This window comes from Crinia signifera, chromosome 11 (assembly GCF_055691185.1).
Source record: "Crinia signifera chromosome 11, ASM5569118v1, whole genome shotgun sequence".
NCBI lineage: Eukaryota > Metazoa > Chordata > Amphibia > Anura > Myobatrachidae > Crinia > Crinia signifera.
The window spans coordinates 95,007,190-95,033,909 of NC_139227.1; the positions used below are offsets into that span (position 1 = coordinate 95,007,190).

At 47.7% G+C, this 26,720-nt stretch overlaps 2 protein-coding genes across 7 annotated transcripts in view; one reads left to right on the plus strand and one right to left on the minus strand.

Moving 5' to 3' along the window:
* The window catches only part of TSPAN18 (tetraspanin 18), a 94,256-nt gene extending 89,737 nt beyond the window's left edge, over positions 1-4,519 (plus strand). For all 3 annotated transcript variants that reach the window (XM_083163687.1, XM_083163688.1, XM_083163686.1), the window contains exon 9: positions 1,975-4,519. In XM_083163687.1, coding sequence (XP_083019813.1) covers positions 1,975-2,022 — 48 coding nt within the window. In that variant the 3' untranslated portion in view covers positions 2,023-4,519. The remainder of the gene's footprint in view (positions 1-1,974) is intronic.
* A 4,118-nt stretch (positions 4,520-8,637) lies between these two features.
* The window catches only part of TP53I11 (tumor protein p53 inducible protein 11), a 41,768-nt gene continuing 23,685 nt past the window's right edge, over positions 8,638-26,720 (minus strand). For all 4 annotated transcript variants that reach the window (XM_083163692.1, XM_083163691.1, XM_083163690.1 and 1 more), the window contains exons 2-7: positions 25,631-25,796; positions 21,386-21,444; positions 19,489-19,537; positions 10,866-10,962; positions 10,549-10,650; positions 8,638-9,193 (exon numbers count right to left, since the gene is read on the minus strand). In XM_083163692.1, the coding sequence (XP_083019818.1) occupies positions 9,060-9,193; positions 10,549-10,650; positions 10,866-10,962; positions 19,489-19,537; positions 21,386-21,444; positions 25,631-25,759 (570 nt within the window). In that variant the 5' untranslated portion in view covers positions 25,760-25,796 and the 3' untranslated portion in view covers positions 8,638-9,059. The remainder of the gene's footprint in view (positions 9,194-10,548; positions 10,651-10,865; positions 10,963-19,488; positions 19,538-21,385; positions 21,445-25,630; positions 25,797-26,720) is intronic.

A 26,720-nucleotide genomic window follows, 5' to 3' on the forward strand; every position in this document is an offset into this window, starting at 1 on the left:
CAGTGACATACCACCAGCCCGTGTGCCTGTACACCAGCAGTGACATACCACCAGCCTGTACACCAGCAGTGACATACCACCAGCCCGTGTGCCTGTACACCAGCAGTGACGTACCACCAGCCAGTGTACCTGTACATCAGCAGTGACATACCACCAGCCCGTATGCCTGTACACCAGCGGTGATGTACTATTGCAGTGACGTACTATCACCCAGTGTGCCTGTACACCAGCAGTAACATACCACCAGCCCGTGTGCCTGTACACCAGCAGTGACATACCACCAGCCTGTACACCAGCGGTGACATACCACCAGCCCGTGTGCCTGTACACCAGCAGTGACATACCTCCAGCCCGTGTGCCTGTACACCAGCAGTGACATACCACCAGCCTGTACACCAGCAGTGACATACCACCAGCCAGTGTGCCTGTACACCAGCAGTGACATACCACCAGCCCGTGTGCCTGTACACCAGCAGTGACATACCACCAGCCCGTGTGCCTGTACACCAGCAGTGACATACCACCAGCCCGTGTGCCTGTACACCAGCAGTGACATACCACCAGCCCGTGTGCCTGTACACCAGCAGTGACATACCACCAGCCCGTGTGCCTGTACACCAGCAGTGACATACCTCCAGCCTGTACACCAGCAGTGACATACCACCAGCCCGTGTGCCTGTACACCAGCAGTGACGTACCACCAGCCAGTGTACCTGTACATCAGCAGTGACATACCACCAGCAGTGACATACCACCAGCCCGTACACCAGCAGTGACATACCACCAGCCCGTGTGCCTGTACACCAGCAGTGACGTACCACCAGCCAGTGTACCTGTACACCAGCAGTGACATACCACCAGCCCGTGTGCCTGTACACCAGCAGTGACGTACCACCAGCCAGTGTACCTGTACATCAGCAGTGACATACCACCAGCCCGTACACCAGCAGTGACATACCACCAGCCCGTGTGCCTGTACACCAGCAGTGACGTACCACCAGCCAGTGTACCTGTACATCAGCAGTGACATACCACCAGCCCCTACACCAGCAGTGACATACCACCAGCCCGTATGCCTGTACACCAGCAGTGACGTACCACCAGCCAGTGTACCTGTACACCAGCAGTGACATACCACCATCCCGTGTGCCTGTACACCAGCAGTGACGTACCACCAGCCAGTGTACCTGTACATCAGCAGTGACGTACTATCACCCAGTGTGCCTGTACACCAGCGGTGATGTACTATTGCAGTGACGTACTATCACCCAGTGTGCCTGTACACCAGCAGTGAAATACCACCAGCCTGTACACCAGCGGTGACATACCACCAGCCCATGTGCCTGTACACCAGCGGTGACATACCACCAGCCCGTGTGCCTGTACACCAGCAGTGACATACCACCAGCCCGTGTGCCTGTACACCAGCAGTAACATACCACCATCCCGTGTGCCTGTACACCAGCAGTGACGTACCACCAGCCAGTGTACCTGTACATCAGCAGTGACGTACTACCAGCCCGTGTGCCTGTACACCAGCGGTGATGTACTATTGCAGTGACGTACTATCACCCAGTGTGCCTGTACACCAGCAGTGAAATACCACCAGCCTGTACACCAGCGGTGACATACCACCAGCCCATGTGCCTGTACACCAGCGGTGACATACCACCAGCCCGTGTGCCTGTACACCAGCAGTGACATACCACCAGCCCGTGTGCCTGTACACCAGCAGTAACATACCACCAGCCCGTGTGCCTGTACACCAGCAGTAACATACCACCAGCCCATGTGCCTGTACACCAGCGGTGACATACCACCAGCCCGTGTGCCTGTACACCAGCAGTGACATACCACCAGCCCGTGTGCCTGTACACCAGCAGTAACATACGATTAGCCTCTACACCAGCAGTAACGTAGTGAGGACAGTAACACCTGCAGTTTCCTAACCTCCTTTCTGTTTCCATTTCACAGCTCTTCGCAATGATATTTGCTATGTGTCTGTTCAGAGGCATCCAGTAAGAACTTCTGGCAAAATACCGGGTGCCAAATTGTGAGGGTCTCCGAACTCCCCCTCCCAGCAAGAAAGTCATCTTGTTAAAGCCTCCACTGCCAGACAGCCTTGCACTACTTCTGGGCCTCAGCCAGGGTGTGACTGAGCGCACAATCTAACTAAAGGTCCCCTAACACCCCCTTGCTGTACCAGCTTTTTCTTTCCAGCATGACCCCCACTCTGTATTAGGGACGAGGCACTGAATGGCCTAAGGACGATCAGCTGAAAAGTGATTAGCGCCACAAGTCCCCGCTGTATGTACAGTTAGTCATAACCGTGCAGACCCCAAATCCACAGATGTGTCCTATCAGATGCAGGAGACCCAGCCTCCAGTAATGCACTATACCTAGAGCGGATGTCCCAGTGTCCTAGCGCACGATGAGCAGAGTGGGCATCCCAGCCTCCTACAGGTTACCATGCATAGAGCTGGTGTCCCAGAACAATAATGGTCATAGACCTCTCACAATGTACCATTAGAAAGCCATAGTCTGGTGATTCAGAGATGGGACGAACTGAGAAATGACTCTCCACTGAGAACTTATCATTGAGTAGCACGGAATCGGCGTTGTCCTGGCTGTACGTAAAGCGCAGGAACAGGGAACATAACATCGGAACAGCAGCCACCAGCATTGTCAATAATTCCATAATACCGTGCTCCATTACATGGACATTTGGGGCAACGCAGTTCTAATAAGCAGCCACTCCCTCCGCACAGTATGAGCCCTCATCATGACAATCTACAACTTTCCTTCACATTCAGCCAACAACTAAACCGATAAAGAAATCCCCCCCAGCAGCTGCCAGGCTCGGAAGTGGCAGCGTCTGCATTCATAGCTATGTACATTGTGCTGCAGCGACCCAGCTGCCATTGTACAGTGCACTCTGCGCCGAGGGAATGTGGAACCTAGTTACTGTCCCTTTAAGACCAACTCTGGAAGTGTCACTGACCGGGTGACGCTGATAATGTGAGATGTACATACATGCGTGTGATGTTTTGTAGTTCTCTGCATTTGTGACATGTAAAAGTGCATTTTTCCTATTAATTTATACTAACGTTTATATTTGTTGATTTTTTTTAAAATACATTATTACTTTAGTCAACTTTGCACTAAAGATATAAAAACATTAACATAAAAAAAATAGAAAAAGCGCCACCTTTTGGTGGTTCGACAGAACTGCAGTGTATTACACTAATAAAGAGCCAGCGTTCCCCTCACTATACATATATAGTTCTACAAAGATTGTTGTATTTAGCTATAGTGGGTGTCGTATATAACCAGACCCACCATGAATTCTCCCCATCCCTCAGCACTGTGCAATGTTACAGGGATGGGGCCTGTAACTCCGCCAGGTCCTGGTGACTGACAGCATTTCTGAACATCAGATCTATACAACATGGGTATAGTGATTCAGCATACAGTTCCCAGAGGTGATAGCTGCCTAACTGACTGCTTTTTCACCTTTTTGCCGTGTATCAAATCGCCCCAGGACAGTTGCATCAGAACATTAACATTTAAACGTTGACCTTAAAAGGGAAAAAAATTCCCTTATTTAATAAAAGCGTCAACTTTTCTCACTTTCCACTAACAATGACATCTTTTTAGACTACTGGATTGTATGATGAATCTGTCCCCTAGCATTAGGTTGCAGCCGTGCATGCTCAGCTCCCATACCATACAGGCAGTGTCAGTCCATATAGACAGGAAGACCAATATATGAACCACTATAGTATCAGATGTTATTTAATGTACCATGTTATCTCCGATACTGTGCCTTTACTTCTATCTGGTTCTACAAAACACCAGCTACTAATGATTGCGCTGGATACATTACCGGGATACCCAGCACGGCTGTATCTCACCTCCAATGCAGCCACCGCTATATACGGGATGCCAGCCTGTCCCATGAGGGCGCTTGGTGACCCCCCATTAAGTGAGAATGCGTTCTCAGGTGCCCCTTGGGCCAAATGAAGTAAGATTTTTCCTATAGACCCACCACTTGCATTCTTATTGACCCTAAAGTTCTCATCTTCTGGGAGACCATAAAGGGAGAAAACACAGAGACCTCAAACTGCCTTTTGTGCTCCGATCTATGAAGCTGTATAAATGTAAATAGCGTTCTCTCGCGTCCAGCGTTTGCACTAAACGGAGGCACAAAGATGTTGCCCAATTTCCCTGTTCTGCTCCATCCCAGAGGGAGCTGCAAAATGCTGTAAAGCAAGTGTCCTGCCGCGCCGCCTAGAGGTGGACATGGTTACTGCACCCAGACTGCAGGAGTTAGGTGAAGCGCAGATGCGGAAACTGCATTTTTGTAACTTTTGTTTATATTAAATAGTAAAAGCTACGTTGTCTGTGGAAGCTACTTTTTGATTTTTTCTATGAACAGAAGGTTTTCTATTAGGAGACGAGGTGGTAGGATAACGGACTACTACTAATCTCTGTAAAATAAATACATTGTGAAAGTGAATGTGTCACTGTGTGGTTCCTGACTCCTTCACCAACGTGTGACAACCGTACAGTGCAACCCAAGATCATTTCAGTCATAGGAAATAAGTCATGTGTGTGTTAGGAGCGGAATATTGGACGTTCAGTTTATCAGGTAGAACTCTGAAGCCAGCAGAAGGTCTTCCACAATAACAACCAACGCGTTTAGTCTCCGCGACATTTCCTCAGGGGCGTAAAGAAATCTGGGGCAGTATACAAACTGCCCGTTACACTACCACCCACTCTCAGTTGTTCCCACCGATCTTTTATAAGGGGAGCTGTACCAAACCAAGAAAGTCTAGCAGTCGCCCATAGCAACTATTTTACTTGTAATAGTCATATCTAGCATAGCCATTTTGAAGCTGAGCAGTTGCTATGGGCAATTTCTCCACTTTATCCTTGTTTGATGCAGCTCACCCTAAATTGTTGCTTGCAGCACACTACACCTGTGGGCCCGCCTCAGGTCAGAGGGTGTGATCACTACAAACCCCAACGCATTTCACAAACACACTGCCCATTTCATGAGGGACCAGTGTGTCGCTGGCAGCTAGGCTGTAGGTTACACCAGGGAGACATCAGCTGCTGTGCAACTACACATCCCAGCATGCCCAGTCACAGATGTGCAATTACAATGCTGGGATGTATAGTTCTACAACAGCTGGAGGGCCACACGTTGAATACCCTTAAGCGTACACACCATCTGTATACAGATATACAATACATTACTCTGCATTAGGCTCATTCTACAGCGTACCCAATGAGGAGAGAGGTAAAATAAGTGATGTTGTGGAGCATGGGTCCTCAAACTGCGGCCCTCCAGATGTTGTGAAACTACAAATCCCAGCATGCTTTGCCAGTTTTGCTATAAGGGAGTGTTAAAACTGTGGCAAGGCATGCTGGGATTTGTAGTTTCACAACATCTGGAGGGCCGCAGTTTGAGGACCCATGTTGTGGAGTATCGATGTTACAAGTGTTTCCACACTGTCGCTACGGCACAATGTTGACATCGCACATAACATAAACCGCCCCATAGAATGTTCTAAAAATCAGTTTTGGTCATTAGAAAAAAAAAGAAGTACCGTATACTATACACAGATCACGCTGTAATGGAAGATGTAGATAATTACTCACTTTTTTGCGTTCAGTCAAATGTAGGGACATAGAGGCTGGACCTGCAATTAATCATTCGGAGCACAACCCTCCCCCATGCAGCTCATCTACGTCCAGTACAACGCGGACACGTAACCGCAGCACACACAGTAAACAGCGCACAAAGCACCGAAGCATAGCGAGCAAGGTGTGCCATGCAGGGGGCACCTCGTACACTAATTGGGGGTACACGTGCTTAGTTGTTGACACTGACAAAAACTTGGGGAAAAAACTCATGATCTTTATTCCAATGTCGACCTTGTGCGTGTCTACCTAGACACGGACTGTGACCAGCTCTACCACACCTGGTGTAAGCAGACATTACAGAAGTATGTTCTACTACTAGAACATCAGCACATATACTATGAAAGTTTTCAATGACGATCAAAAGAGCTAGGCAGCCATACTCTGATAGGTCTGAAGTATGGCAGAGAACATGTTGTAGGATACTGCCGCCTTGTGACCATACAGGGCTACTGCAGCCATACCCTGATAGGTCCGAAGTACGGCAGAGCACATGTTGTAAGATACTGCCGCCTTGTGACCATTCAAGGTTACTGCAGCCATACTGATAGGTCTTGTGAAACAGAATGGTGTACCAGCGCAGGCTTGTAAAAAATATATATTACTTGAACGGTATCTTTTACAATAAATTTTATTACAATTTTAATTCATTAGCTGTAATTAAAATTATGGAATTCCATATAAAAATAAAGGTTTTAAAATATTATGGGCATTCAATATCCAATAATTAATAATCGTCACTGTATGTATGATCAGTTGTAAGGGGCATATTACCAAACGGACATCAAGTCAGTGGTCTCCAATTTTAGCAGCAGATGAAACACCAGCTCCTGAGGAAGCTGGGAGACCAATCCCAGGGGAACGCTTTGAGCTTTTAACACTTTGGACATTCAATTCCATCTTCACTGTGGGCGATCCAGGAAGCACGGACAATACCATTATATATCTCCATACCAACAACTTATCCGGAGGACAATCCAAGGCAGCGTCAGACTTGTTTAGTCATCCAGGTTTACCATCCACCCCATCAGAGGATCCTATTCCATCTATGGACTCTTTGGGACCTATTGGCCACCTGGTGTTTCATCTGCTGCTAAAATTGGAGACCACTGACATACAGTGACGATTATTAATTATTGGATAGTGAATGCCCATAATATTTTAAAACCTTTATTTTTATATGGAATTTCATAACTTTAATTACAGCTAATGAATTCAAATGTTAATAACATTTATTGTAAAAGATACCGCTCTAGTAATATATATTTTTTACAAGCCTGCGCTGGTACACCATTCTATTTCACATTGCCTCCATTTATTTGGGAACTGACAATCCCAGTACCAGCTGCAGTTAGTAACGCACCTATCGAATTAGCTTTTTCTTGTATACAGATAGGGCATAAGTACGCAGAGCACATGTTGTAGGATACTGCCGCCTCGTGACCATACAGGTTTACTGCAGCCATAGGTCTGAAGTACGGCAGAGCACATGTTGTAGGATACTGCCGCCTTGTGACCATACAGGTTTACTGCAGCCATAGGTCTGAAGTACGGCAGAGCACATGTTGTAGGATACTGCCGCCTTGTGACCATACAGGGTTACTGCAGCCATAGGTCTGAAGTACGGCAGAGCACATGTTGTAGGATACTGCCGCCTTGTGACCATACAGGTTTACTGCAGCCATAGGTCTGAAGTACGGCAGAGCACATGTTGTAGGATACTGCCGCCTTGTGACCACACAGAGCTACTGCAGCCATACCCTGATAGGTCAGAAGTACGGCAGAGCACATGTTGTAGGATACTGCCGCCTTGTGACCATACAGGGTTACTGCAGCCAAGAAAGTAGACACTAAGCTAAGCACATACAGTACCAAGAAACCTGAAATATAAAAATGCAGCCACCAGGATTAAAAAGGACCAGAAAAGTCATTGCAAAAGCAAAAAGGATGATTTTTTTGTTGAATGCATATTTTTATTATGGAAGATACTGAGGTATTAAGTTTTAAAACACACAAGGAAAAGAAATCTCCACAAGATCACAATAAGGTGATGGGATAAAATAAGCCAAGGCTGCGCCCAGCTGGACGCCAGCGCTATGCAGGTGTGACCAGTTCCTTCTCAGTGATGTCACAGGCTCTCTGGGTCCCATCAATAGCTGCGCTTACAGGTACCGCCGCTCTCCATGTAATACAGCACTGTGCTAGTTGCTGTGACATTTACAGAGCGGCAGGCCTGGCATTACATCTAGGCGGCGGTGCCCACAGAATAAGCAGCAGACAATGTTGTGCTGACACCGCTACTGGCACACATCATTACTTCACTTCCATAAATCACTCGGGGCAGCAGTATATTTGGGAGATTTATGTCCTGGCCTCTTTCCTCCCCAGATTTCCTGCCCTGGCGGATCTGCAGAGAGCATCCTGTCACACGAGCCTTGTGTGGAAACGGCTTCCGGATGTCTTGTCCATTATCCCCCACATTGTTACAGACAGGCAGAAACATCAGCGCAGGAGCTGTAATTCCTTGACACAGTCCCCGGATCAAAGTGTGCACAGCACAGTACCTGGCGCAGCCCTGCGCCACCTCATCTTCCATATTAATGGGTGGTTTTACTTCAGTTCTTCCTGGAACCGCTCAGCTAAATTTCACATGGACGTGTGTAAAAGCTGTAAGGCAGTGACGCTACTTAGTAGCATGCGCCCCACAAGCCCGTGGTCAAAGTCATTTCTTTTTTTTTTTTATGGTTTTTACATTTTTGCAATAGGAAACATATTGTTCTAAATTTATAGGTGGAATGTTTAACCCCTGTGTTTCCAGGAGGGCAGGGGTAAAAGGCACTGCATTTGCAGCCATAGGGTTAATAGGATTATTCCGATTTAGCTACAAATTGGATGGCAGTGTAGACTGTGAATAATGGGGGGGGGGGGTTGTCGTCGCTTCGAACAAGAGGGTTGGAGAGATACACAGAAACCAAACAGGGTGGGTGGGATAATACTAAATATTATAATTCCACGCCATTTCGGATCGGAACATTAAAGCAAACCTGGTTGGTGGACACATGCTAACCTCACCACTTGCCACTGAAGGGTTCCTAAAACAACAGATGATAATGGGGGGGGGGGGGGGAGATCATTTTCTGTGCATGCCATGTGCTTCAGGTCCCCCAAATAGGGACAGTTGGGTCCGATATTGGACAATGTGGCCCCTTGTGTAGGTGGAGTGGGATGATCAAGTCCTTGAGGACCACAGTTTGCTACACAGTCTTGGGTCCAAGTGCTACACTTAAACCAATTACAGCCCCCCCAACCTCTCCGCCAGGCAGTGAGAATCTTCTAGGAAAAGTCCAAGTTCAGATTTTTTTGGGCCTGCGGCCGAGCTGGTAGTAGAAGTAGACACTGACCAGAACGAAGATGAGGCAGCTGCTGACGAGAACCGCGGCCGCGATGGTAGGAGAACCGTTCTCGATCACGGTCATCGTAGTAACTGCGTGAAAGAACAAAAAGACAGGTTAGGCGAGCCCTGATGACGTGTTCTACAGGAGTTCCCTCACATACACGCAGCGGTGTCCGTCCATATGTCAGCTACTGATCTACTACAGACGACTGAAGATTATGTCGGTGCAATGCCGCACGCAGCGCTAACTGATCAGATTACATTTACAACATTGGTAATATTTCAGAACCAATTCTAATTACATCACATTTCTTACATGCAAAACCGGAGCCGAGGAACATCCTGCAGAAGTCCCGCTAGGCTCCGCGACACTCCGTATGTGGCGGACATAGGGGCTTATTTACTAACAAGTGCCAATAATATAACTCTCATGGTCTCACATCGCAGTGGTAAGAAAACCTGGCAGCAATATTATGAATGATATCGTTACGTATCGCTGCGCCGGGCCAGTATCAGGGAATCTGTGCGTATGTGACCCGGCAGATCACCTAGTAGTGGGACAGAGTGCAACGCTCACCTGGCATGCTAAATACGCGCCCAGTAAGGCACATAACCACCCGGTATGGTAAATACACACCCAGTAAGGCACATACCCACCCAGTATGGTAAATATGCAGCCAGTAAAGCACATACCCCCTGCATTGTAAATACGCACCCAGTAAGGCACATACCCACCCGGTATGGTAAATACGCACCCAGCAAGGCACATACCCACCCGGTATGGTAAATATGTACCCAGTAAGGCCGATAACCTCCCAGAATGGTAAATATGCAGCCAGTACAGCACATACCCACCCGGTATGGTAAATATGTACCCAGTAAGGCACATAACCACCCAGTCTGGTAAATATGCAGCCAGTAAAGCCCATACCCTCCCGGTATAGTAAATACGCACCCAGTAAGGCACATACCCACCCGGTATGGTAAATACGCACCCAGCAAGGCACATACCCACCCGGTATGGTAAATATGTACCCAGTAAGGCCGATAACCTCCCAGAATGGTAAATATACGCACCCAGTAAAGCACATAACCACCCAGTATGGTAAACATGCACCCAGAAAGGCAGATAGCCTCCTGGGATGGTAAATATGCGCCCAGTAAGGCAGATATCCACCCGGTATGGTAAATATGCACCCAGTAAGGCAGATAGCCTCCCGGTATGGTAAATACGTGGCCAGTAAGGCAGATATCCACCCGGTATGGTAAATACGCACCCAGTAAGGCAGATAGCCTCCCGGTATGGTAAATACGTGGCCAGTAAGGAAGATACCCCCCTGATATGATAAATACGCGCCTGGCAAGCCATTTGCAGCGCCAATGTTTCATACTCTAAGTGGCCATGCTTCCTGCCCCCTGATGGCCGCCCAGCAGGAGAGACTCACCAATGAGCTGGATACTTAGGTAGCAAGCCTCGGTCAGCAGTGTCCACCGGATTATGACTTTCTCTGATGTGTACATGGAGTTCCATATGATCAGGGAAATGCCTGCAAATAACACAGTCCATCAGATAATTATATAACCAGCTCACGTCATGTCCATTCAGTTTATTGCTGACAGTCTGTCATTTCATGAGGAACAAATTGCCTCATTTGCTGCAGAGAACCCATAATGGCACAGCCCAGAACATGGCACCCTCTGCAGGTTACATAGGTGCCAATGGTAATGTGTAAGACCACCGGAAATTATAGGAAGCACTCACTGAACAGGGCCCCGCCATAGAGACGTGTGGATGTTTTACTGCTCACGGTTCCCTTGTCAAACACAACCTCATAGAGTTGATCCGGGAAGGCGAGAGCCTGCGGGGGACAGAGACACAGAGCATAACATACAGAGTCAGTGCTGTATTAGCAGCGTTTCATGTGTGCACAACCTGCATTCCCTGACCTAATAACACCCAATAATATACCCAGCAAGAGAGGGTTCTGCTTCTGTATCCTGCATCACCCCAGGGGGAACAGTATGAGCCTCAGACATCACCATTGTCCTATACAGACCAATGACTGGGGGGTCCTATGTACTAAGCCATGCAGATAGATAATATACCCAACTTAAGAGGGTTCTGCTTCTCTATTCTGCATCACCCCAGGGGGAACAGTATGAGCCTCAAACATCTCCAATGGCCTTTACAGACCAGTGACTGGGGAGGTCCTATGTACTAAGCCATGCAGAGAGAAAATATACCAATCAGCTCTTAGCTCTCATGTTACAGACCGTGTTTGAAAAATGACTGTTAGGAGCTGGTTGGTGTATACTTTCTCTCTCTCCAAGGCTTAGTACATATACCCCTATAACTATTCTTTACTTTGGTATGTCCAGCTTCTAGGCGCTGTAGATTTTAGGGTTTGTGGTTGTGAAGGAGCAGAGGAAGTAACCATCACATTATAATCTACCAGAGATGTAGGGAGAGGTCCGGCTACGTTTACACTGCTTCATACATGTTCAATATAGGACTCACAGTAAGCTGGAGATGTCCTATAACATGCTACTATCTAACATCTGACTGTCTGGAATAGAACCCGCACCCACCTCTATGAACCCAATTTCATTCAAGTGTTTAATTGCAAAATATAAAAGGTGGTGGGTGAGCTGCGGCACACGGCGGCCTGCACCCAGCATCAGCGAAACATGCTAGTTCAGAGCATCTGAAGGTCGCTAATCCTGTCTAACTCCAACCAATGTGAGACCGCCACTCAGTCAGAGAAAGGACTAGACCGCCACTCAGTCAGAGTAAGGAATGAGTACTACTTAAGGAGTGGTTTAATTCCAGAAGCACTAAATATTACAACATGTTACAAGTTCCGTCTGATAATCAGATATAGAGGGAGTACCACAAATCTCTACACTTTGGTAGTTGGAGAACAAATGTACCCCACCGGGAGAATCTGTTCCTTCACCGTCGCTCAGTCCATCATGCGGGCTGAGACACAAACCTTGTGTGCTTACTTCTCTATACGGCCGATGTCCCAGTAATACTGGCTACCACGGGAGGAATAGGCCATGCTACAGACCTGCCACTAGAGTCCATTACTGCTTAGCTGCACAAACACCCAGCAACTGAAAGAGGACAGAGGATATTTCCGGATTAAGGAAGAAACGTCTCCAATTGTCCCTGTAGGCCTGTCTCGGTCCCGCTCACTATTACAAAGTTGGCTATGAACAATATATCATTTAAATAAAAAAAAAAAATGTCTTCAGAGGAAACATTTGCTGTGACCGGCAGAACAGATTCTACACACAATAGTTTTGTATAAAGGTCTTTAAAGATGCTTTATACTGTAGTAAATCTCCACACTGGGAAACAGGATAAATCGGGCGGCTTAGAATCCAGGCTCCACGGCTGTTCAGGGGGTGCTGGAAAAGCATTCACTGGCCATTCAGACGGCATGTACAAAACGGCCTCTGGAATAGCGCACAAAGCCGCACACACTGTGTTGCTATAGCAGCAGGAGTACGATCGGCAGATATTGATTTATGCGTAGGAGGAAAATATTGCAATAAATGTTTACGCATCCCCATATAAGCGTCATTCTACCGGGCAAAACAATGTAAGCCTAATGGTACCCATAGACAGTCCGTTCCCGGACCGTCCGTTTTGTACTATGTGATGCGCGCTCCCGCGCATCACATAGTATGGTACAAAAAGTATGTGCTGCACATATTTTTTGTACTAGCTAAACATCGTATCGGATCGCATTGCATGCACTAGGCATGCGATCCGATACGATGCATGCTAATTAAGACCCAAACGGATCCGTTTAACGGACCGTGTATGGGCCCCTTAACTGGACAAAACAGCTGAATCGGTGGCAGCGCCATTATCACAGCGACGGTGCGGAACTATGCAAAAAGCTTCTGCGATCCTCTGTTACATCCGATCATCTGTGTAACCATCCGGTGACCCTCAGGTTAAATCTAGCTGCCGCGCCCAGGGCAACTGCGCCTGAGGATGCAGCCACTGGATTCAGCACGCTGGAATGCTAAATTAGAAAACCTCCGCTGGATGATGATCAATATCAGTCACTTGTGAACAGAATAGGTGGCTTATCCGATGGAAAGTTCTGTCTATGTGCAAGAGTCTACGCGTTTCGCCGCCAAATGCAGCTTTTTCAAGTATGTCTTGCTCTGAGTAAAGACCGGGTTTAATTACCCCCTAATGATGATGTTGTCATACACCTGTTTAGGTAATTAGTGACTTCAACATTGAAAATACACATCAAAACATTATAAATATGAAAAAAAGATAGGAGACAGACTTACTACAGGTAATATTGAAGTATCGCCGCGTTTCCAGAAATCCGGTAATCTAGCACTAGGGTGAACTGATTACCGGTTTTCCGGAAACGCAGTGATAAGAGCCGCTGCCGGCAAAATGATTTTTAAAGCTAATCTGCACAAAAAAAAAAATCTACTTCAATATTTTACCTGTAGTAAGTCTGTCTCCTATCTTTTTATCCCATTCATATTTATAATGTTTTGATGTGTATTTTCAAAGTTGAAGTCACTAATTACCTAAACAGGTGTAGGACATCATGCCTATTAAGTGGGTATTTAAACCTGGTCTTTACTCAGAGCAAGACATCCTTGAAAAAGCATTTGGCGGCGAAACGCGTAGGTTCTTGCACATAGACAGAACTTTCCATCGGATAATCCACCCATTCTGTTCACCAGTGACTGATATTGATCATCATCCAGCGGAGGTTTTCTACTGTACCACCATTTGGACCAGTGATACTTGCCTCTTCCACTCACCGCGGCAACAACTTATGCTTGGAGGAATGCCACCTCCTTAAGGACCCGGTTTTACTCTTCAAAGAAGTGGAAGGGGCATAACCTCCTTACTCACTGAAAATTCCATTCACTGTCAACACAATACCTTAAGCTCCCCAGTACTGGTGGGCAATAAAAAGGGTGACTATCCGTATAACTATGTCATTGCACTCAGTGTGTATTACTATGAATTTTTATTTTACAACATCAATTGATGTTATATATGCCATATTAAATGTACATTATTTTACTATAAATTGATACAGATTTTTTTTATATATTCAGCGCAGTTTTTCCCTTCCTGAATTGAATAGCCGATCTGACCCTAATCCAGGGTATCTAAATAAATCAAATCAAATAAAGGCAACTCTAAACCCAGAATGATTTACACCGAAATCACCAGCTTCCCTCCCGCAACACTCAGCAAAGCTTATGATACATAGGGCACAGAACAGACAGACACCGAGTGATTTCATAAGTGGCTTCAATCAGAAATAATATATAGCACATTTACATGTGAACTACTCTGAGCGATCAAGCTAATTACTTGATTATGTCGTTAGCGGTATAAACATTACACAGCTCGTTCCTGTCCTGGGGGATAATTTACTCTCCTTATACAATGTAAAACAGTATATCAGAGGAGCAGCATTGGGTCCCATGTACCCACAAGCGGGCGGACAGATGCCATCAGAGGCACCGGAGAGGAGGAGACGGGAAAAGATGCGCACAGGTGGCAGGCATAGTGCAAGAGAGGAGGGCCCTGCCTGTGAGGGCTAACGGCCAAAGGGGGGTGGGGGGGGGAGAGAAACAAGGGGGGGGGGGGAGACATGGCCAATCGGTGGGTGTCCGGCAGTACATATATTTCCTGCATATGGCCGCTCCACCACACACACCCACCCTGCTAATCAGTAAATATACAAACTGCTCCGCTCCAGGATATATCTTATGTGTCCTTTGTCCCAAGTTGTCCAAGATACAATGGAGAAGAGGATAATGGGGGGTGTGTGTGTCTTTTATAGCGCATGTCCTTAGGTTAGTAGCATCTCCAGTTCACCGATGTGTGTTCCAGACCCTGGCTCGATTCCCTCACCTCGCCGTCACACCTCCTTTAGCTCACGTCAAATGACAAAAGTGCAGAGATCGTAGCAGTGTGGATCACAATTACAGTTCCTCAGGTACAGCAGCACAGTGACCCCACTCTAGAACACCACTGCTATGTATATTAGATTCCTGTGTGCTGCTTGGAAATACTCTTTATACTCATTTGTAATTTTGCAAACATAATTCATCAGCCAAAAATGAAAGGGTAGTTCCAGGGATTAAGTAGACGGGTGTCCCAGATTCCTGCCATGAAGCAGGTCATCCCTGCAGGCAGAACATGTACAGAGAAAGGAGAATGGAGAGTGGCCTATTTGATGAGCAGATGACTGGGACATAAAGGGAATTATTCAGCGGCAGAATGAGCCCCGGGACAGATTCCACGTCTCTACAATGTAAGATGTGTGACGCTGCCGGAGGAGGCTTATGCCACGTCTCTGCGATGTAAGATGTGTGACACTGCCGGAGGAGGCTTATGCCACGTCTCTGCGATGTAAGATGTGTGACACTGCCGGAGGAGGCTTATGCCACGTCTCTGCGATGTAAGATGTGTGACGCTGCCGGAGGATGAGGCTTATTCCACGTCTCTACAATGTAAGATGTGTGACGCTGCCGGAGGAGGAGGCTTATTCCACGTCTCTGCGATGTAAGATGTGTGACGCTGCCGGGGGAGGAGGCTTATTCCACGTCTCTGCAATGTAAGATGTGTGACGCTGCCGGGGGATGAGGCTTATTCCAAGTCTCTGCGATGTAAGATGTGTGACGCTGCCGGAGGATGAGGCTTATTCCACGTCTCTACAATGTAAGATGTGTGACGCTGCCGGAGGAGGAGGCTTATTCCACGTCTCTGCGATGTAAGATGTGTGACGCTGCCGGAGGATGAGGCTTATTCCACGTCTCTACAATGTAAGATGTGTGACGCTGCCGGAGGATGAGGCTTATTCCACATCTCTGCAATGTAAGATGTGTGACACTGCCGGAGGAGGCTTATGCCACGTCTCTGCGATGTAAGATGTGTGACACTGCCGGAGGAGGAGGCTTATTCCACGTCTCTGCAATGTAAGATGTGTGACGCTGCCGGAGGATGAGGCTTATTCCACGTCTCTACAATGTAAGATGTGTGACGCTGCCGGAGGATGAGGCTTATGCCACGTCTCTGCGATGTAAGATGTGTGACACTGCCGGAGGAGGCTTATGCCACGTCTCTGCGATGTAAGATGTGTGACACTGCCGGAGGAGGCTTATGCCACGTCTCTGCGATGTAAGATGTGTGACGCTGCCGGAGGATGAGGCTTATTCCACGTCTCTACAATGTAAGATGTGTGACGCTGCCGGAGGAGGAGGCTTATTCCACGTCTCTGCGATGTAAGATGTGTGACGCTGCCGGAGGATGAGGCTTATTCCACGTCTCTACAATGTAAGATGTGTGACGCTGCCAGAGGATGAGGCTTATTCCAAGTCTCTGCGTTGTAAGATGTGTGACGCTGCCGGAGGAGGAGGCTTATTCCACGTCTCTTCAATGTAAGATGTGTGACGCTGCCGGAGGATGAGGCTTATTCCACGTCTCTGCAATGTAAGATGTGTTACGCTGCCGGAGGAGGCTTATTCCACGTCTCTGCAATGTAAGATGTGTGACGCTGCCGGAGGAGGCTTATTCCATGTCTCTGCGATGTAAGATGTGTGACGCTGCCGGAGGAGGAGGCTTATTCCACGTCTCTGCAATGTAAGATGTGTGACGCTGCCGGAGGATGAGGCTTATTCCACGTCTCTACAATGTAAGATGTGTGACGCTGCCGGAGGATGAGGCTTATTCCACGTCTCTGCAATGTAAGATGTGTGACGCTGCCGGAGGAGGAGGCTTATTCCACGTCTCTGCAATGTAAGATGTGTGACGCTGCCGGAGGATGAGGCTTATTCCACGTCTCTGCAATGTAAGATGTGTGACGCTGCCGGAGGAGGAGGCTTATTCCACGTCTCTGCAATGTAAGATGTGTGACACTGCCGGAGGATGAGGCTTATTCCACAAATGTCCATAGCTTTAGTAAAAGCGTCCCTCCACCCAATATGAGGACTTAAGACTTGGGTAACAATAAATAAGCAGATACACTGGGGTAAAGGAAATGTTTGTATCGTCCAATGCCGTGAGATGTTTCCACCATAAATCCGATCCATTGTATAAATAGGATTTATTAGGGGAATCTCCCACTTAGCTCTCTTGCTGCTGTGGAACTACATATACCAGCATGCACTATAAGAAGCATGCTGGGATGTGTAGTTCCTCAGCACCTGGAGGTGCCACTTGTTCCCCTGCTCTACATTAATCATCCAACGTTTTTTTTTTTTTTAAACAAATTTAAAATCAGATTTGTTCTCCTGCTAGAAAATGCCTGCAGTAAAGGCTGCGCCTGAGCAACCATTAGGCTAATTAGCCAGCAGCCCGGGTGCCAGGACGTAGGTGGGTGGTAACCACTGAGGCAGCAGCTGGGGACGAATATAAAGACCTAAACGCTCTCCATGCTGGCGCTGGCCCTGGAGCGTAATTAAAGTAACTTCTGCCGGTGGCCGCACAGCGTCAGGTTAATGGGGAAGATATATCGCAGTTCTCACTGTGACTGCTGGATGCCATGTCTGACGTAGCCTTGTAATGTACTGTCCATAGTGCTACAGTGCCATCTGGGTCAGATAAATGCAATCATGTAGATACCCCAGCTGAAGGCTCTGAAGATTCGTCCTTAATAAACCACACGGAACCCCAATACCAGTAGTATATTATCACTAAGGGGGCCCAATATCTGATCATGTATTTCCTGTATTACCAGGGATGTCCTATAACCACTTCCTGATCACCAAATCCAGAACCCTCTTCACAAGTGTGGATCAAATCCCCCAACCCCTGGCACCCTCCCTGGGAACTTCCCAGCAATTGCTTCTCATCAGGTCACTGCAGTGGTGGGCTTTTAGGAAAGGGAACGAAGGCGCCAAATCTCTGCCGGGATCCATATGGCAATGTTGTGCTTCCTGGCAATTATCAGAGGAACCAGCTTCCTAACTTTGCTGGTGGTAACCGGAATCCCCAAATCTCTTGTCTGTGACATCGGCTTTCACCGCTCCAAGCTGAAGACCCAGAGCCATCAATGGCCACATAAATGTTACCGATATGGCCACATAAGGCAAGTGGCCGGAACTGGTTCATAAAAACACAGCAAATCGCTGGTGTTTCCCTTGATCCCTGTTTGCCCAGGGGAAGCCTTTTATTCTGCGCTTTATACAGAGCACGTAGTATGAAAGGGAAGGCCACCACAATGTCACACATACCGTATATACTGTATGATTGGTATGGCCGACTTACTACATTTAGAGCTGGAACAATCCTCAGCATCATTACAGCCAGGCAGTATGGAACATTATATGGATATTCGGTGATTCATCGTGCCCTCCAGGCGCTCTCCACACCGTCGTAAGGGGCTATGCCCGCACCCCTGGTGCTGGAGCAGCGGGTATGCCCCCCCCCCCCCCTGGATAGGCGGTGTTGGCAGACCCTCCGCTGCAGAGATGGGGGGGAGTGCAGACAGACCCGCTGCTCAGGGGGTGCGGGCGGACCGGCTGCTCCGGGGGGTGCGTGCAGAACTGCTGCTTGCGGGGGTTGGGGGGTGCGGGCAGACCGGCTGCTGGGGGGGGGCACTGTCAATCACTCTTGCAATCCCGCCCAGCGTATAACACAGAGGATGACTGACAGATCTGGCTAAATAAGAGATTGTGCAGATGGGGAGGTTTACTGAATGCTATAGAAACATCTAAACAATGTACAGTAACAGTCGGCAGTTGGAAGCTTCTAGTTTTTCTATGATTGACGCATTTAATATTTAAGCTTCAATAGCTTTTTGTTTCGGACATGATTCACAGTCCCTAAAGCAAAGACTCAGCTTGATAGCAAAACCGTTCTCCATACAAAGCGAGGACAGATAAGGAAGCAGCGCCAGTCTCTCCCCCACCCACAATGCTCTGCACACTAATGGCTGCTGACCCCAAGAGGTGTGCGGGAAACAGGAGGAGGCGCGGAGCGCTCTGAAGCCCGGCTCACAGTCCAATCTCTCCCCAAAACAAAAGCATAAAACAAATCTGCCAAGAAGAAAGCCGCTTTAGACATAGAGAAACATATCCAGAGCAATAAGCAGCTGGGGAGCAAACTATGAGAGCGAAGGAAAGTAGACGATAAAAGACCGCGAACGGCGGCAGAGACAACAACGCAACCGCACACACAATTCTGTTCAAATGTTTATGTCGACCTTTTGCTTGTGTCGACTATTTGTCTACATTGTGAATGTCGACCATGTAGTGCCGAGTCACCTTATTGACTGTTAAACGAGACACCGTTGAGCTGCATTTACTATGAGACTGTGCTGCAAAGAACAGAGCAGCCGGGATCACATTCATCTGCACAACGTGTAACTCACCGTGACGGCGATTCCCGTGAAGATCACAGCCGACAGGAACTGCCACACTCTGCGGACAAGAGAGATTTCAGGTCACACAATGGACTCCTATACACAGGATTATTACCCCCTAAAAGCCGCCAATATAGAACTCCTTGTATTCAGGCAGAATAGAACATACATGGAACTTCGATGCAGTAACACCGTGATTACACAGAGGAACATTCCATGCACAATATCAGTAGTGGCCACTGGGTGGCACTACATGAACATGCATACATAGACAGAGGCCTCGTCATTAGGTACACTTGTACATCTGCTCATCAGTGCAAACATCCAATCAGCCAGTCATTTTCTCAATGCATGAAAGCATGCAGGCAAGGTCAAGAGGTTCAGGTGTTGTACAGACCAGATATACCAGAATGGGGAAGGAACATGATCTAAGTGACGGTGGAATGGCTGTTGGTGCCAGACGGGGGTCTCCTCCAGAGCTTACAGAGTACAGAAAAAAACAAATAGTAAAGAGATGATTGCGCCCAGAAATTGCCACACTGTGGACACCAAGGGTTAACAATCCTATGTGAAACAATATAGCCAGAAAGGTGTACACAATTGCGCGGTCTCGGATATGCGTATTCTTAGACCTCCTCTTGGTCAGTAGAAAACCCCCATGGGTTGGAGGAATGCACGAATATGGGAAAAAGAATAAGACGAGGTAAAAATTGGTCAGTTGATGATTTCCGGATAATACAATCACAGGAATTCCCAGACTATAACTAGGGTCCAAATTAGGGCCAATGGTACAATGGGGTGGTGGCAGTGTAGTGGTGTGCCGTCTATGGCCACAGTCTCCCCATCCTCTAATATCTACTTCTAGCAGGACAACGGTCATATCACAGGGCACACGTCATCTCCTGCTGACATCATGTACATGAAAGTGAGGTCAGAATACGCCAATGGCTGCCACAGTCACCGCAGCTTAGTACAACATAGCCATTTCACTTTGCGATATGAACACACACACACACACGCACACACATACATACATACATACATACTCACTGCAGCCTGGCACTCCCTTTAAAAATAAATCAATTGGGTGCCCACATACAATGTCAATCAATAATCACATCGGCAGAACTCTGGACTTCGCACCATATTAACGAATAACGAGTCAGTTCAAGGCCCGATGTTTCCACCTTTATTAAGAACACGAACATGTGGGATGTGATGTGATTCCGTTGTTGTTTTTCTGACTGTCAGGACCCCAATGGTCAGTATCCTGTACTGCTACTTGTGTCCAGCATATGGGGGTCTGAGTTATACAAACCCAGATGCTTATGTCCGTGTCATGTCCCCTGATGCAGCAATGTGTATATACCAACTACAAATAAGTCGCTGTTGTCTGTTCTCTATACTAGCCTTCTGCCTGCAGTGAATACTAGTCACCACAAGATTAATGTTACATGAATTTGGGTCTCCAATGGTTACCAAGCCCCAGACCCGATGTTTGCATTCTGTATAAAGCACCAGACTTGCTGTACGCTCTGCAGAGAGGGAAAAGCGGAGACGTTGTGCAAACCAACCAATCAGCTTCTGTCATTTGCTAGAGAGTGACAGTTAGAAACGTCTCCACTTCACCTCTGTGCGAGACAAGATACATCATCTCTCTGGGAGATACCTGTATATAAGGCACCGCATGCGTGGTCTGCATTACTGCCATAGTCAGATAAAGCCCGAGAAGACTGTTCTTATGTACAGCTTTAGTTGGACACTGCTCTTTATGTATAGTATCCCCAGTTACACGCTTGGGACACGCTAAGACAGCATGCAGAATTACGTAACCTCGTCATGCGCGCTTCGGTCTAGTCTTTAAAATAACAGCCAAGACACAAACACAGAACGCCGGAGAACTCACCTTAGGCCGATAGGCTCACTGAATGCGAATTTGATTTCGTTCCCCAGCACTTGACTGATCTAAAGACAAGACACACCATTAAATCATCAACGTTACAATATAACTATAGAGAACACCACCGGCCCTAGCGAAGGAACCAACGTAATGGAATCCATTATCATTGTTTCGGTACTTTAATAAGAAGTTATTTAACCGCTCTCCTGCCAAGAGCCCCATTAAGATTTTAAAACAAGCGCTTGTAAACCCTTCACTACCTTGTGCCGCCGGCAGCGCAGCAAGCGCCCAAGCCATTATCACGCAATAAGGCTTCATTTCAGAAGCAGCAGTACATGAATACTTAATGCAGAAATTACACGCCTGCCAGCAACTACTATGGGCGGGCGGTTGTCTGCATCCCTCTAAGGGTTAACAAAAGCCCGACTGACAGGATTCGTTCCGACAGCATCTGATGAGACCTAGAAAGAGACAGCAGCATGAGTTTAGAGTGTAACGAAGGACACTACTGGAGCAGAAAATCCTTCCAGAGGAGAGGGCGCAGTGAGCAGAAGACTCAGAGAGGCCAGGAGACGGATCTACAGGGGGCAGGGGGATAGAGAATGGGGAAGGGACAGGATATTTAACCCGCACACATAGGATTGAACAGAACCAAGATAGGCAGCAACGCCAGTAACTGGCAAAGTGAATTACATCAGCTTAATACAGATGAGGCCTGGAACCATGTTGGATAAAATATATATTGATCCAAGAGGTAATCTAGATGGTATCCAGACTATTTGTCTACAACAAGAAGATAGACAGCCATTAGGTCGACACCATTAGTTCGACAACTCAATAGGTCGACATGTCATTATGTCGACATGTCATTAGGTTGACGGTCAAAAGGTCGACATGATTTTTTTCACTGTTTTTTGAGCCGACATGTGCCGACAGGCGGTATTTCATGCCCTACCATCCACTAGGGCTTGGAGTTAGATTATAATAGTGTGCCGAGCACAGCGAGGCACCGTGCCCGAAGCATCGTGAGCGATGCGAGGGGCTGCGGTTCACTTCAAACTGTGTCCATGTCGACTGTGTCGACATTTGGGTAAAAAAAAGTGGGGAAAAACCATGTCGACCTTTTGGCTGTCGACCTAATGGCAGTGTCGACCTAAAAGCATGTCGCCCTAAAAGCATGTCGACCTATTGAGTTGTCGAACTAATGGTGTTGACCTAGCTGTCTATCTTCTTGTTGTAGACAAATGGTCCGGCATCCAACCTAGATATGTACAGTGTGCAAGTGAAAGTGTTGCATATGTAATTGTATCATTTCTATTTGGAAGAGATGTTACCGTAATTCACTTTGCCAGTTACTGGCGTTGCTGCCTATAACTAATGGTGTCGACCTAATGGCTGTCTATCTTCTTGTTGTAGACAAATAGTCCGGATACCATCTAGATTACCTCTTGGATCAATATATATTTTATCCAACATGGTTCAGACCTCATCTGTATTAAGCTGATGTGGTTGTCACTGTGCGCAGTTCATTTAAAGGCTGTCACAATGTTTTTGCTGTGCGAGATGCAGCATGAGCATTAATGCTCATCCCAAGCACCGGATACTGGTATTCCTCGTCACCGGACTGGAAGCAGCATGAGCATTAATGCTCATCCCAAGCACCGGACACTGGTGTTCCTCGTCACCGGACTGGAAGCAGCATGAGCATTAATGCTCACCCCAAGCACCGGACACTGGTATTCCTCGTCACCAGACAGGAAGCAGCATGAGCATTAATGCTCATCCCAAGCTCCGGACACTGGTGTTCCTTGTCACTGGACTGGAAGCAGCATGACCATTAATGCTCATCCCAACCACCGGACACTGGTGTTCCTCGTCACCGGACTGGAAGCAGCATGACCATTAATGCTCATCCCAACCACCGGACACTGGTGTTCCTCGTCACCGGACTGGAAGCAGCATGAACATTAATGCTCATCCCAAACTCCGGACACTGGTGTTTTTCGTCACCGGACAGGAAGCAGCATGACCATTAATGCTCATCCCAACCACCGGACACTGCTATTCCTCGTCACTGGACATGAAGCAGCATGACCATTAATGCTCATCCCAACCACCGGACACTGGTGTTCCTCGTCACTGGACTGGAAGCAGCATGACCATTAATGCTCATCCCAACCTCTGGACACTGGTATTCCCATCACCGGACAGGAAGCAGCATGACCACATATGCTCATTCCAACCACCGGACACTGGTGTTCCTCGTCACTGGACTGGAAGCAGCATGACCATTAATGCTTATCCCAAGCACCGGACACTGGTGTTCACCTCACCGGACAGGAAGCAGCATGATCATTAATGCTCATCCCAACCTCCGGACACTGGTATTCCCATCACCGGACTGGAAGCAGCATGACCACATATGCTCATTCCAACCACCGGCTATTGGTATTACTCGTCACCGGACTGGAAGCAGCATGACCATTAATGCTTATTCCAACCACCGGCTATTGGTGTTCCCATCACCGGACTGGAAGCAGCATGACCACATATGCTTATTCCAACCACCGACTATTGGTGTTACTCGTCACCGGAATGGAAGCAGCATGACCATTAATGCTCATCCCAACCACCGGACACTGGTATTCCTCGTCACTGGACTGGAAGCAGCATGACCATTAATGCTCATCCCAACCACCGGACACTGGTATTCCTCGTCACTGGACTGGAAGCAGCATGACCATTAATGCTCATCCCAACCACCGGACACTGGTATTCCTCGTCACTGGACTGGAAGCAGCATGACCATTAATGCTCATCCCAACCACCGGACACTGGTATTCCTCGTCACCGGACTGGAAGCAGCATGACCATTAATGCTCATCCCAACCACCGGACACTGGTGTTCCTCGTGACTGGACTGGAAGCAGCATGACCATTAATGCTCATCCCAACCACCGGACACTGGTATTCCTCGTCACCGGACTGGAAGCAGCATGACCATTAATGCTCATCCCAACCACCGGACACTGGTATTCCTCGTCACCGGACTGGAAGCAGCATGAACATTAATGCTCATCCCAACCTCCGGACACTGGTGTTTTTCGTCACCGGACAGGAAGCAGCATGATCATTAATGCTCATCCCAACCACCGGACACTGGTATTCCTCGTCACCGGACTGGAAGCAGCATGACCATTAATGCTCATCCCAACCTCCGGACACTGGTGTTCCCATCACCGGACTGGAAGCAGCATGACCACATATGTTCATCCCAAACTCCGGACACTGGTGTTCTCGTCACCGGACTGGAAGCAGCATGACCACATATGCTCATTCCAACCTCCGGATACTGGTGTTCTCGTCACCGGACTGGAAGCAGCATGACCACATATGCTCATTCCAACCTCCGGACACTGGTGTTCTCGTCACCGGACTGGAAGCAGCATGACCACATATGCTCATTCCAACCTCCGGACACTGGTGTTCTCGTCACCGGACTGGAAGCAGCATGACCATTAATGCTCATCCCAACCTCCGGACACTGGTGTTCTCGTCACCTGACTGGAAGCAGCATGATCATTAATGCTCATCCCAACCACCAGACATTGGTGTTCCACGTCACCGGACTGGAAGCAGCATGACCATTAATGCTCATCCCACTGGAAAAACGGCCATCGGTCCTTTCATGACGCACGTTACAGATCACCAGATACATGCGACGTGATTGCCTGTATACCGACTCTCCAATGCTACCAGGTCAGTCACAGGATGAGAACCTTACCCATTATTTATCTCTCCTGTGTCCTGACACAGATTGGCATCTCCATGCAGTAATGACACCACAGTGGTTGGACTGAGGAGTTTGTACACATTAAGGTGCATAAAATTACTGTTTTTTCTTTTGCTTTGCTCCCTGATTCAGGGGTAGGCCTAGCAAACCTTGGAGAGAGATAATGTGGAGGAGTTGCCTAAAGCAACCAATCCGCTCATTGTTCTAGATAATGACCATTACGAGCTCAGAGGTTGCTTCGGGACTCTTCTCCAATTTATCTCTCTGCAAGGCGTGATGCATCTACCCCAGAGCTGTACCAATACTTATACTATACACTATCAGTTCCCTAAGACCACCCAGAATGCCTCCTGCCTCAGCAATGTGCCTGGAGAAGCAGCAGGCCGCAGATTCTCTCAGAGGAGCAGCTTACATTATACCACCATTATATGGGCGTACTGGGCATGTCCCGCACTTACCTTAGACCTGTGCACTTCGCCATCGTCATCTTCCCCTCCCACCCCGAGAATCTTGCGTGTCTTCAGTCGGCTCACCAGGTCTGTTTGGCTGTGCTTCTTCATTAGAGGCGGGGGAGATTTGGTGGCCATTGTGACTAGGGTCTCTGTTCCTGACCAGCAACAAATCCTGAGGATACACAAGGCCGCAGGACATCAGAGAAGGTCACAGCAGGAACAACCACCCATTATAGGGTTACCTGTATATGGAGCTTTGCAGTAACACAACGTCCTACAATTGCCAAGGTTCCGTACTCTAGCCTTTAAACCTCTTATCTCCTCCCAAATCCTTCCCATCAATCTTACTGAGGCAGCATCACTTCCTCAGGGCCACAGCGGCTGTGTAGTATAGCCCAGCAATAGGAAGACAGATCCGAGCATGCTGGGTGTGCATCATGATGTCGCAGGGGGTGTGGCCAATACAAATAAAAAGGAGCGGCAAAAGGGGAAAATGGTGGCAGCTCGTTTCGGAGGCATAACATTAACATTGAGCCCATTGTACCTAGCACATATAGGAACATTCATTTTATTAATACTAATATATAAAGCGCATATACACTCTATATTCCCTATCACATGTACATACATAGAAACATAGATTTTGACGGCAGATAAGAACCATTTGGCCCATCTAGTCTGCCCCTTTTTAATCCTTTAGGTCATGCATGTCCAACGTTGGCCCTCCAGATGTTGTGAAACTACACATCCCAGGATGCTTTGCCACAGTTTTGCTATTAGAGAATACTAAAACTATTGCAAAGCATGTGAAGTTTCAAAACATCTGGAGGGCCAACGTTGGACATGCCTGCTTTAGGTAATCTCAACCCTTTTTGATCCTTATTTGTTTGTAAGGATATCAATATGCCTATCCCAAGCATGTTTAAATTGTTCTACTGTCTTAGCCTCTACCACCTCTGATGGGAGGCTATTCCACTTATCTACTACCCTTTCTGTGAAGTAATTTTTTCTAACATTTCCCCTGAACCTACCTCCCTACAGTTTTAGTGCATTTCCTCGTGTTCTGTTGCTCCTCTTCCTGTGAAGAATGTCTCCC